Consider the following 13,530-nt stretch of genomic DNA (forward strand, 5'->3'; position numbering starts at 1 on the left):
AACCCTATGACACCCAAAATACTCTCAAACAAAACACACCAACCAATACTCCCCCCTTATGATACACTAATATCCACTATAAATATACCCCATAAAATAAATAAATTTATGAAAGAACAATACGCAGAACCAAATGACACAAAAAAGACAAGAATAGAAAACAGAAGAGTCTCAAAGGAAGCACTAGAATTAAAGACAATCCAACAACATAAACAACAAAATGGAATAGATAAATCAATCGAACTAAAAGACATCTTAGTCCTATGCACAGCAGAGAAAATAAACATCATAAAATTATTTGGCTTCTTAAAGGAAAGATCAGCCTACACAGATATCCACATATACTTCAGAGAGTGCATACATATACTCCTTAATCAGCCCACAGGAAAAGGTGATATATTCATATTCAGATACGGCGTAGTAGTATTCTGGGGAATACAAGAAGAAGCCAGAGATAAACTACTAGCACACCAGCAATTCTTTGAAGAAATGAGTTACAACAAGGAATTAGTGGAAAGAGAAGACTTCAGATATGGAATAGTATTAGAAGGCGCATCAATCATTAATGATGTAATATATCTGGATAATGAGTCAGTATATAATAAGATGATTATTTCTAATGCCCTAGCACAAAGCACTAAATTGGACGTATTTGAGAGACATGCTGAAAGAACAATAGAAAGCATAAGGGGTCTACCTGATGAGATAGTAGCAAAGGGGTTTACAACCAGAAAGAGAGAAGAAGTGATAAAATTAATTGGTGTCTTGCATAAATTGAAATTTAATTTGAATTTATCAACGAACATATTGGATACACCTGAGATATTATGGTACTATCCTAATTATACTTCGTTATATGAGAGTTTTAAATTATATTTGGAATTGAAGAGTAGAACTGAAATAGTTAATCAGAAGTGTGATGTAATACACGAGATACTTACATTATTATCTACACACATAAATACGGTTAGTGGGGAAAGATTGGAGAAAATAATAATTATTTTGATTACGTTAGAGATTGGGATAGGATTAGTGTCAATGTATTTTAACTGGAAGTGATAGTTTATTAAATTGGATATTATTTTTTATCATGGATTTAACGGGATTTTGATTTTTATTAGGTTTTTATTGTGTATTAGTGAGTATTAATGTCTTTTTATTATTTATTGGCTATTTACAGTTTGGTTTTGGACGTATAGTGGATTAAGTCTTGTACTGAGTGGAAAAAGTCTTGGTAAAGTGGAATATATTGTGTATTGTTGGGCATAAGTCTTGACAGTGTGGAATAAGTCTTGTCAGTTTCGGGATAGGTAGATTAAGTTCTGTCATAGTGGAATAAGTCTTGACAAAATGGAATAAGTTCTGTCAGTGTGGCATAAGTCTTGACAGTGTGGAATAAGTCTTGACATTGTGGCATAAGTCTTGTTAGTTTCGGGAAGAAGTGTATTAAGTCTTGTCCAACTAGCCATAAGTCTTGCACTCCGCGGAAATAGTCTTGTCACTTACGTAATAAGTTATGCACTTCACGTAATAAGTCTTGTACCAAGTGGAAATAGTCTTGTCCTCTGCGTAATAACTCCTGTCACTTACGTAATAGGTTCTGTTACAAAAAAATAATAAGTCTTGTTCATGGCATAGTAAAATAATTCAAAACAATGCAAAATAATCAAAATACCCATTTAAAACACCCGATATACCCTACTAGTCATAATACAACACAATATAACCCAATAATAACCGTTTAAAACACGAAACAAACACCTTTAAAACCAAATATCACAAAATAACACGTTAAAACAAGAAACAAACATAATATAACGTGTTACAAACACGAAATAACCCATGCAACAATCATAAAATACACAAAATTCCCATACATTTCACCAAAATTAACTATATAACCGTTTTTATCCCAAATTCCCATGAAGAAATACATATTTATACTAACTTTAGTCACACAAAATATACTAGCATACAGTATATTCAGTAAACATAACGACAAAGGCTCTTTCAAAAACAAAGAAGAATATAAGTCAAAGTCAGAAGGGAAATACCACAGCAAAGGAGCATCAAAAGGAATGGACCCTTATAAAAGTAATAACCCTTATAAAAATAATAACCCTTATAAAAATGACGGTTATAAAAATCCAAATAAGGAAATGAATAATCCTTATAAAAATAATAACCCTTATAAAAATGACAGTTATAAAAATGACGGTTATAAAAATCCAAATAAGGAAATTAACAACAATTACAAAAATGACAGTTATAAAAATAACCAAGGTTATCCACCCACTAAAATGAACAATCCAAGCCATAACCCAATGAAACCAGATATAAACATGACTAACCCATCATTCCACAACACAGGCCCAGGCGTATACACAGGATACAGCACACTAAGAACAACAGAAATGCAAGATGGCCTAGCAGCAGCAAATGTAATAGGCAATTACTACAGCAGCCTAATAGAAAGAAAAGGTGCAATCCCAGGGATTACGCCTATTTCAGGAATAATGGCATATCCAGTAGGGGGTGGTATATATAGTGACTATTGGGGTAAAATACAATTTAAAATGAATCAAGATGGGGGACTAATTGATTCATCAGGATATTTCACTGGGGTTCCCGTTGAATCAAAGGATGAAATTATTTCAACTGGAATTTTATCAGATATTGGCTTCTATCAGGCCAGGGATCTATCAAAAGACGTTATGAGCCAGAATTATATCTCTGCAAAAATGTTAATTGAAGACATTTCCAATACAACAAAGAAGGATATCCAGGAATTACACGATGAGAAGTTCAGTGGAGACTTTTTATCTGGGGTTATGAAATATTTTAAGAGTGGTAGGGGGCAACCTGGTAAGGAAAAGTCATGTATGACAGTTTGTATATGCAGTGATCCCACGTGCTCAAAGAAGTGCAAGTCAATTAAGTGCATTGAACCAATGTATTTATTGTAGTTTTAAATAAAAAGAGCATATTCAATGGGGTTTGTATTGTATTTAGTCGTATATTGTTGTATTTAGTCTATTTGTGTTGTATTTGTGACTAATATATAATTATGTTGTATTTAGTCTATTTGTGTTGTATTTGTGACTAATTAGTGGGATATTGTTGTATTTGTGACTAACTTATAATTGTGTTGTATTTAGTCTATTTGTGTTGTATTTAGTCATATATTGTTATAATTATGACTAACCTATACTTGTGGTGTAATTGTGACTAACTTATAATTTTGTTATATTTGTGACTAACTTATATACTACTGTTGTATTTATGACTAATATATATGGTCTGTTATAATTAGTATTATCCCAGTGTATTTAGTCACACTCTGTTGTATTTAGTGTATTTAGTATAATTCTATTATATTTAGTATATTTATTCTATCCTGTTGTAAAATAGACTAATTTCCCGTTGTAATTAGTCTATGCCTTATATACCCCTTGTATATTTATAATTAGTTTATCTTGTTAGAATTAGTCATACTCTGTTGTATTTAGTATAATTAGTCATACTCTGTTGTATTTAGTATAATTAGTCTACTCTTGTCTATTCTTAGTATATTAGTGTATCCTGGTTCTTTTAAAAATAAATTATATTTATTTAATATTCTTGTACTACTAGTTATATAGGGGTATGATGGATTAAGTCTTGCACTAAGTGGATTATATTGTGCACTAAGTGGATTAAGTCTTGTCAATTGAGTCATAAATTATGCACTAAGTGGATTAAGTCCTGTCATGTGTGGAATATATTGTGCACTAAGCGTAAATAGTCTTGTTTATATACTCCTATATTGCGTCACTGTAAATCCTATTAAACTTAAATATTTATTTAATTATCTAGTCTATTTATATCCAATACACTGCAGGGCATATAACCAGAATATAACATGACAAGACTATTTCCACATCTACCAAGACTATTTCCACTTGGTGCAAAACTTAATCCACTTAGTACAAAATATAATCCATATCTAGCAAGACTATTTCCACTTAGTACAAAATATAACCCGAATATGACAAAACTTAATCCATATATGGCAAAACTTAATCCACTTTCACCACAATTTATGCCCTAACTCATACTATATTCTCCCCATGTATTAATCAAGCAGTATTCCTCTTCATCAGTTCCCTTAATGTATTTATCTCTTTCTGGTGATCATCGCTTATTCTGTTTGATTCCCTTAATAGATCCCTGTATTCATCTATTTTTCCCCTTAATTCTGCAATAATATTCGAATATTCTTGCGTCCTGTCTACTTTAAGCGTAGGAATAGGCACTTCTGTTATAGTCACGTATTTAGTTATTGTTCCTGTTGTAATTAGTCTCTTAGTCTGTGTTATATACACGGGTTTTACTTCTGTGATTATTTTCACTGTGGGCTTAAGGGTCTCTGTCAGTGTGACTGTCAGGAAGTTATTTTTCTGTTGGGTTTTTGTATTAATTACAGTCAGTCGGGGGCGACTTGATATAATTGTAGAAAATATTGTCTGTATCTTTGTTTTTTTTTCTGTTTTTGTTTTAGTTATGGTTTCTGTTACGGTGTGATTTATTTTAATTGGTCTTTCCACTGGGATACTTATTGTCTTAATTACTGTCACTGGCTTCATGGTTATTTTCTTTGTGGCTTGTGGTTTATGGACATATTCTGTCTTTGTGACTGATCTGGTGATGGAAATCACTTCCGTAGAGATAATTGGAGTATTTTTTGTTATAGTGAATATTTTACCATTTTCTGTTGTATTTGGTCTATTATAGCCCATATTAGGTCTACTAAGGTCACTTCCTGTTGTATTTGGTCCACTATTCTGCATATTAGGCGGGATATTGTTATTTCCTGTTGTATTTGGTCCATTATAACCCATATTACGCGGGATATTGTTACTTCCTGTTGTATTTGGTCTACTATTCTGCATATTAGACGGGTTATTACCATTCTGCATATTATTTGGTCTACTAAGGTCATTTCCTGCTATATTTGGTCCACTATTCTGCATATTATTTGGCCCATTATTCGGGTTATACCCGGGCACACCCGAATATTTTGATTTTTCAAAATTTTCAGGTTTTTCAAAAATTTCCTTATGCGGTAATATAACCCTAACGGTTTTCACCTTATTATTTGAATCATGAAATTCAACAAGAACCCCAGAATCATTCACAAGTGGCTTAACATTAATGTAATCCTTGTATAATGTAGGGTGCACCTGCACTGTCTTAACAGAAGTTGTTGTATTTGTTATATAAATAGGCTTAGGCGTAATTATGCTTGTTATAACCTTAGTCTCCACATGAATCACAGGCTCTGCCGTTACACTCACCCGAACTGTAGATAAAATTGGCGGTTGAGTTATAACCTGAATACTTTTGACCGTTACAGAATGCATACTTGGTACAACAGTAATTGTCTCAATATTTGTTACTTTTAAAAATTCCGTTATTATTTTTGTATTTGTAACAGGAATTGGTGTAACTGTAACTGTACGCTTTCTTTCCACAGTAACTGGTACATTCTGCAATACTGTAGTTAAATACGTCCTAATTGTGTGCCTTGTCTTTGTCTTAGTCTGGGTTACAGTGGAGTAGTCTGTCTCTGTTACGTATATAATCTGCTTAGGGCCAACTCGGGTTACAATCGGGTTATATCGGGTTATAATAGGGTTATATCGGGTTATAATCGGGTTATTGTAATTCTGCCGCATACATAATATAGCACATACACCAGATGGGTTTACACAAGAGCATAAGGAATTTATACCAATTCCACGTACATATCCAGTGTACAGATATATTAGTCCACTTATATACAGTAAAATACGTAAATTATGCATGTACTCTATTTAGACCACAAAATATACATGAAAATATATACAAAAACACTATGATACTGATTGTTTGTTATGGAAACCATTCCTATAAATACTTTCTTGTGACGCATAATATTATGCAACCTCGGGTTATATCGGGTTTAATCGGGTTATTAGCCGTAAAGTATTCAGTCTGCAAATTTTCAGAAAAAAAACTCCAGGGCCTGGAGATGACAGACACAGCAGCCAGACTCTACAATGGGATCAAAGAAAATAATGAATGGTCCCTCAGAAATGGCAATTCAGGATCCATTGTAAACTTCAAAAACAAGAATACCCAAGAGGATGAGTGGTCACTAGAAATCACTTTCAAGGTCCCTACCTTAAAATACCCAGAATTCGCAGGAATTTACGCCTGGTACACAGAAGACCCAGTGAGACACGGGGGATTCAAAGGCGCAAAAGGCAAATTCAACGGGATAGTGGCAGGATTGGAGTTCATTGGCAAGGGAGTAGATATAATTGTATCTGTAAATCATGGTGAAACTGACTATACAGAATTAGCCCCAGATACAATCGAACTAAAAGACAGTCCAGACCCAAATATTTTCAAAGACAAAAATACGTTAACCCTGAAAATAATTTCAACAGAAAAAAATTTCAAGATAGAAATATACGATAAAGATAAAAATCTCATATATGATAGGGTAAGATATACGCAAATGGCAGAAATTAGTAGTAGACTATCAGGAAAGTACTTTGGATTAACCACAGATTATGCAGCCTCTGTTAAGAATGCGTTTAAATTAGTCAGTGCCTCACTGTACAAAAGAGAAGAACATCCAGAATATGACCCAAATGCATATAATGCAGATATAAATGAGACAATCCCCAGGTTACCACATGAAATAGACCCTACTGAAGATATGCAGCACATTATATCTGGGATAGAGCATCTTACAAAGTATTTACGTATTGTGATGGGTGACCCACAAGGAAAACCCATTGCAGATAATGTAATGTACGTTAAAAAGGTGACTAACTTCATGGTTGCGCATATATTAGAGGTAAGGGATGGGCTTAAGTCGTTAATAGATGTGACCAAGAAGCATGCCCAGCAGGAAGAGGGTCACAGGCAGGAATTGTTCTATTTAGTGCAGAACATGAATATAAAACTAACTGAAATGAATAAGAAAGGTCATAATATATCTGTAACTGCCATGATATCAATGGGATGTGGGTTATTTGCCGTTGGATTCCTGTTAGGCAAGAGATTCTCACCAATCAAGAAGATGTCACTGCACTAATGGAAGTGAAGGAAGTGAAGGAAGTGAAGGAAGTGAAGGAATTAGTAGGGAATAAATGAATTATTTCAAAATATTATTATTTGTGTATATATTAGTCATAGTGTGTTGTATTTGTGACTAACTATATACTTGTGGTGTATTTATGACTAATTAGTGGGATATTGTTGTATTTGTGACTAATATATACTACTGCTGTATTTAGTATTAGTGTGTTGTATTTATGACTAACTATATATTACTGTTGTATTTATGACTAATTAGTGAGTTACTGTTGTATTTAGTCTATTTGTGTTATATTTGTGACTAATATATACTCCCACTATAATTAGTCTATCTCTGTATACTCCCAGATATAATTAGTCTATATATTTTATAACTTAAATCTGTCTATAATTTGCATATTTATTATATTCCTGTTGTAAAATAGACTAAATTCCCGTTGTATTTAGTCTATCCCTTATATACCCCTTGTGTATATTCCACTGTATATCTCTGTTATAATTAGTCATACTCCGTTGTATTTAGTATAGTTAGTCTATCCCTGTTGTATTTAGTATAATTAGTCACACTTCACTGTAATTATGACTAACCATACACTTATATACGGAATATATATGGGGTGTATACGGGGTATTAGTGGGATATATTAGTAGAATAAGTTTTATATAAAGTGGAAAAAGTTTTGTCATTTAAGGAGAAAGTCTTGCACTGTGTGGAATAAGTCCTGTCATATTGGGCATAAGTCTTGTTATTTGTGGATTAATTAATGTCAAGAGTAGCATAAGTCTTGCACTGTGTGGATTAATTAATGTCATATTGGGAATAAGTCTTGGTCTTGTTAGGCTGTATTATATTCTGGTTATATGAATAAGACTATTTCCACTTAGTACAGAACTTAATCCACTTAGTACAAAATATAATTCACTTAGTGAAAAATATAATCCACATTATGCAAAATATATTCCACATAATACAAGACTATTTACACATAATACAAGACTATTTCCACATAATACAAAATATAATCCATAAATGACAAGAATTAATCCACATCATACCCAATAACACCCAATAATCAAATGATCCCATTATAATCCGATATATTCAAAATAGCCCGAAATAAACAAACAATAAACACAATGCATAATATATGACAGCATCTTAAGCTATAAATAGCCATAGATATACTAATTTGGGCAGAATATGAAAAAAGAATACTTCACTATAATACTAGCTATATTGGGCCTTACACTCTCCCAGAAAAGAGTATCCTGTGCAGCGCCCTCTACTGAGCGTATAGTCCAAATTGCACGCCATAATATCACAGAACAACAACAAAAAAACCTTTTTATAACGGCAAAAAATCATAAAACAAAAATTTTCTCAAAAGACGCAAATAATCTAGCCTGGAACCTTTTCATTGACTTATGCTTCCATACAGAACAAGAAGATGAAAAGACCATCCCAGATTTAGTCTGGAATTACAGCATAAATAGAACAATCACAGAATACAACAAGATTAAGCCTAAGAATAAGACTAAAATAACAGAATTTTCCAAAAAATATTTTAAAAAATCAAAATCTGATATAACCCGATATAACCCGATTATAACCCGATATAACCCGAATTATAAAGAAATGCTAGCAGGCGTACGCCGTATATGGAAGGCACTAATTAAAAACCCAAATAAAAATAGAATGAAAAGCATAATTCCCCAAAGAAGGAATATAGTTGTCCCAGGGGGAAGATTCCAAGAGGCATATTACTGGGATTTCTTCTGGATGGAAAAAGGCCTAATTATATCTAAAGATGAAAAAACCGTTAAAAATATGCTAGATAATTTTGCAGACCAAATTAACGTATTCGGGTTTATTCCTAATGGCACCAGATGGTACTACACTAATAGGTCACAGCCCCCATACTTCACACAGATGTTATTCGAGTCACTTGATGAATTTAAGAAAATCAGGGAAATTGTACGGACAGGCGGGGGTAGTCATAAAGTGAAAAGTACACCAGGAATAGAAAATATTTCAAAAAAGATAGATAAGCTAGGGATAAAAGATAATTTAAAAAAATTAAGAAAATTAACTGGAAGTGCAGTAATTAGTAAGGGCATTAAGGATATAACACAAAATACACTGGATATTGAAGATAGTAAGGATATTCCATTGAGTAATGAAGATATAACGGAAAATACATTGAGCGGTGAAAATTTTTATAAAAATAATTTACAAAAAACCGTTATAACTGAAAACACTGAAAACACTGAAGATAATCCACAAAAACCCGTTATAATCCAGCAACCCCTAATTAGAACGTATTACTCTGAGGCCCTTAATAATATCGATGTGAATATATCTAATTATAACCTAAATGCAGCAGATAAAGAATTTATTTTTTGGATAAAAAACAGAACCGTAAAAGTAAAAGATAATTTAGGAAAATCTCACATACTTTTTAGATATAGCCCTGATACGGATAGCCCCAGACCTGAAATGTTTATCTCAGATTTAATTTCAAATGAAAATTACAAGCTAATGGGTAATGGCACGTACTACAAGCACATCACGGCAGCCACAGAGTCCGGATGGGACTTCTCAAAAAGATGGAGAATTTTTGATGAAAAATCAAAAATGTACGGTTTTTTAAATACAAAAAATATAATTCCTGTTGATTTAAACAGTATTTTCGTTAAAAATGCACGTTTATTGCACCTGGCATACAAGAAAAAAGGCAAATACAACAAGAAAAAGGCAGAATTCTACCAAGCACAAGCGAATCAACTAGCAAATTCCATTGACACCTTAATGTGGGATGAAAATTCCAGCAGATGGAGAGATATAATATTAGTGAAAAAAAAAGACGGTTATTTTTCAGAGAAAAAAAAAGACAAAGCATTCTACCACAGTGACTTACACCCATTATACATGGATATAGTGAATGACCCACAGAATAATATCCTAAATGCCAACAAAAAGTACATTTGGACGCATAATAATAGACTACCTTGCACTAGCACAAATAAATCAGAGATAACCCGGAATAACCCGATTAAACCCGATCAAAATCTAAGCATAAAATGCACCCTAGAAGATGCTGTATACAACGAACATATAAAGAATGATCAGTGGGATGGGGATAATGTATGGCCACCCTTAGTCCAATTGACTGTGGAATATTTAATACGCTCTGGTAATATATCACTGGCCAAGGAGGTTTCTGTCTCTTACGCCCTGGAAATGCACAAATATTACAGTGTACATAATAGTCTACCTGAGAAAATAGAATACGTTAAGAATTCAGGTGAATATTCAGTGCAAGATGGATTTGGATGGAGCATAGGGGTGCTGCAATGGATGGACTACGTATTCGGGGAAGAATTAGGGAAAGAAGTGGACAAGAGAATACATGAAAATGCAGGAGGAAGCAGGGATTAAGTCTTGTCATTTTTAGAATAGAATGGATTAAGTTCTGTCAAGGTGGAAATAGTCTTGTCAAAGTGGATTAAGTCTTGACAAAGTGGATTAAGTCTTGTCTAGTTTATAAAAAGTGGAAATAGTTCTGTCACTCTGGCTATATATGACTATATACGTCAGAATATTATTCTGTCTAATATAACCCTATATAAGCCATATACGCATATAAATAGACTAATTATAAGAAGTGCAATCTTATACATACCGTATATAACCCAATATATTCCTAAATAATATGAATATTCCCTGTGCGTAATACGAATACTATGTATATTAGTATATATAGACATAATAAATCTTTTAATTAATTTTTAGTTATAGATAGACTAAATATAGTGAATTATAGTGGGAATATATAGGGATAGACTAATTATAGTGAATTATAACAGGAATATATAGGTATAGACTAACTACAACACAATATGAATAATTACATCATAATATGACTAACTACAACAGGGTTATATCCTATATATTAATTGTATCAGGATATACTAAATATAACACAATATGACTAATTATAACAGGATATGACTAATTACAGTGGGATATACTAAATACTAGATATTTAGTCTATATTAAAGCAGGATATACCCACATATACCTATTGCAACACTCTTTAACTGAAAATACCCGACATTTTATCAATAAAAACAACAAATAACTGTATCTCCCGAATATAATATAATAAAACCAATAAATGCCTGAATTAATTAACTGTGTTTTTATTTAACTGTGCTTTTTATCTTTGTATTCTTCATGTCTCTGTGTATTTTTTGTCTCATTTCCCATTAAAAGTCATCATTCATGGCAAACCCTTGTGACTGTGGTGCCCCAACTGATGCCCTCTTGTATTCACCCACTCGCATCTCAAAGAAGTTCGCCTTCCTTCTGAGTGAAATTAACTCCATGAAGTCAAAGGGGTTCTGTGCATTGAAAATCTTCTCTTCATTTAAGGCAAGCAATAACCTGTCAGCGACAAACTCAATGTACTGGCACATTGTATCTGCATTTATCCCAATCAAAGAGACAGGCAGTGCGTCTGTCAAGAATTCCTTCTCAATCTCAACTGCCTCCAAGACTATTTTAGATATATTCTCGCACTTATTCACCAAGTGAGAGTGCAATAAGCATGCAAAGTCACAGTGCAGACCTTCATCCCTGCTGATAAGTTCATTAGAGAATGTTAATCCAGGCATAAGTCCCCTTTTCTTCAACCAGAATATAGAGGCAAATGACCCAGAGAAGAATATTCCCTCTACGCATGCAAATGCGACTAATCTATCTGCAAAACTAGCCTCTTTATCAGATATCCATCTTAGTGCCCAGTCTGCCTTCTTTTTTATGACAGGAATATTTTCAATTGCTTGGAACAAGAAGTTCTTCTCTGCTGTGTCTTTTATGTATGTGTCTATGAGTAGACTGTACATCTCTGCATGAATATTCTCGATCATTATTTGGAAGCCATAGAAGCATCTGGCTTCGCTTATTTGCACTTCTGAAGCAAACCTCTCTACTAAGTTCTCATTGACAATTCCATCTGAGGCTGCAAAGAATGCGAGTACGTAGGATATAAAGTGTCTTTCATTATTATTTAGGTTATCCCAGTCTGCTTGGTCTTTAGACAGGTCTACTTCTTCTGCTGTCCAGAAGACTGCGACTGCGTCCTTGTAGAGTGCCCATATGTCATGGTGCTCTATTGGGAATATTACGAATCTGTTGTTTGATTCTGTTAATATTGGTTCTTCTGGTCTGGAAATCATTTGTGTTGTTTTTTGTGCTTCTCTTTGCTCCATGCTTCTTAAAATTCATTTTGTATTTATAGTTTTAAAATGCCGCCGGCGGGTAAAAATTATTAGGCGGGAAAATATGTGGGATATTTGGGGAATATTGGCGGGAGATATTGTATATATGGTGTATATGGGGTAATGAGTGTATATTGTGTGGTAATTGGTTATAATTAGGGTGCTTGTTTTAATGGAACTTTAATGGGATTCTGAGGTGTAATAATTGGGTCTCATGATTAAAATTGGTTAATATAGTGTATAATAGTGTATAGAGGTGTATATATGGGTATAATGGGGTATAACGGTGTTTTTAGTGTGTATTAAGGCATATTTATGGGGTTTTAGGGTTTCGGGTTATTTCGGGTTATATCATGATAGAAGTGTTTAAAATGAAATGTATTTGTGTTATACGTATATATACGTGGATATACGTGAATATATCTGGGTATACATGGATATATCTGTATATTCTATTTGTCTTTATTTTCATGCAAGAAGTCTCTTTTCTCTCTCATGGAATTATTAATTTATAAACAAACAAGAGAAGGTGACTAATTGTATACGGGAATATATGGGAATATATAGAGGGAGGAAATACTGTTGTAATTAGTCTATTTAGGATATATAGTAGTAATATACTGTTATATTTGTGACTAAATATTCGGGTTATTAGTAGGATACTGATGTAATTAATCATATACTGTTGTATCTGTGACTAACCATACTAATTATACTAGGACTATTAGTGGGTTATTATAATTAGTAGGGTACTGTTATATTTGTGACTAACTATACTTGGACTACTGCTGTAATTAGTCATACTCTGTTATATCTGTGACTAAATATCCATAGATCATAAGATTTTAATTATTAATATCCTCTATATAATAGTTCTTTATAAATAACAAGAATATAAACAACTTCACTTTATAAATAAATTCACTCCAATACCCCCCCTTATATATTCCAAGTATATATAACCCAAGTATAAATAAATTCACTCCAATACTCCCCTCTTATATAGTCCGAGTATGTCTAGTCCAAGTATATATAAACTCACTAAAACCATAATCTTCCAATACTCCCCCCTTAAAACACCTTCACTTTAAACACCTTCACTTTATATACTCCAAA

The 13,530-nt window shown here is 33.0% G+C and overlaps 6 protein-coding genes across 6 annotated transcripts; 4 read left to right on the forward strand and 2 right to left on the reverse strand.

Annotated features, from left to right (window-relative positions):
• Positions 1-108: 108 nt before the first annotated feature.
• NESG_01922 (uncharacterized protein) lies at positions 109-1,059 on the forward strand (the record flags this gene model as incomplete). Its single annotated transcript, XM_053049538.1, has 1 exon — positions 109-1,059. The coding sequence occupies one exon, from the start codon at positions 109-111 to the stop codon at positions 1,057-1,059; it is 951 nt and encodes a 316-aa protein (XP_052904488.1).
• An 863-nt stretch (positions 1,060-1,922) lies between these two features.
• NESG_01923 (uncharacterized protein) lies at positions 1,923-2,966 on the forward strand (the record flags this gene model as incomplete). The annotated part of the gene is made up of 1 exon (XM_053049539.1): positions 1,923-2,966. The coding sequence occupies one exon, from the start codon at positions 1,923-1,925 to the stop codon at positions 2,964-2,966; it is 1,044 nt and encodes a 347-aa protein (XP_052904489.1).
• A 1,152-nt stretch (positions 2,967-4,118) lies between these two features.
• Positions 4,119-5,846, reverse strand: NESG_01924 (uncharacterized protein; the record flags this gene model as incomplete). The annotated part of the gene is made up of 1 exon (XM_053049540.1): positions 4,119-5,846. The coding sequence occupies one exon, from the start codon at positions 5,844-5,846 to the stop codon at positions 4,119-4,121; it is 1,728 nt and encodes a 575-aa protein (XP_052904490.1).
• A 50-nt stretch (positions 5,847-5,896) lies between these two features.
• NESG_01925 (uncharacterized protein) lies at positions 5,897-7,129 on the forward strand (the record flags this gene model as incomplete). Its single annotated transcript, XM_053049541.1, has 1 exon — positions 5,897-7,129. The coding sequence occupies one exon, from the start codon at positions 5,897-5,899 to the stop codon at positions 7,127-7,129; it is 1,233 nt and encodes a 410-aa protein (XP_052904491.1).
• Positions 7,130-8,332: 1,203 nt separating this feature from the next.
• NESG_01926 (uncharacterized protein) lies at positions 8,333-10,570 on the forward strand (the record flags this gene model as incomplete). The annotated part of the gene is made up of 1 exon (XM_053049542.1): positions 8,333-10,570. The coding sequence occupies one exon, from the start codon at positions 8,333-8,335 to the stop codon at positions 10,568-10,570; it is 2,238 nt and encodes a 745-aa protein (XP_052904492.1).
• Positions 10,571-11,400: 830 nt separating this feature from the next.
• Positions 11,401-12,405, reverse strand: NESG_01927 (ribonucleoside-diphosphate reductase subunit M2; the record flags this gene model as incomplete). The annotated part of the gene is made up of 1 exon (XM_053049543.1): positions 11,401-12,405. The coding sequence occupies one exon, from the start codon at positions 12,403-12,405 to the stop codon at positions 11,401-11,403; it is 1,005 nt and encodes a 334-aa protein (XP_052904493.1).
• Positions 12,406-13,530: the final 1,125 nt, after the last annotated feature.

Source organism: Nematocida ausubeli (genome assembly GCF_000738915.1).
Source record: "Nematocida ausubeli strain ERTm6 chromosome Unknown supercont2.4, whole genome shotgun sequence".
Taxonomy (NCBI): Eukaryota; Fungi; Microsporidia; genus Nematocida; species Nematocida ausubeli.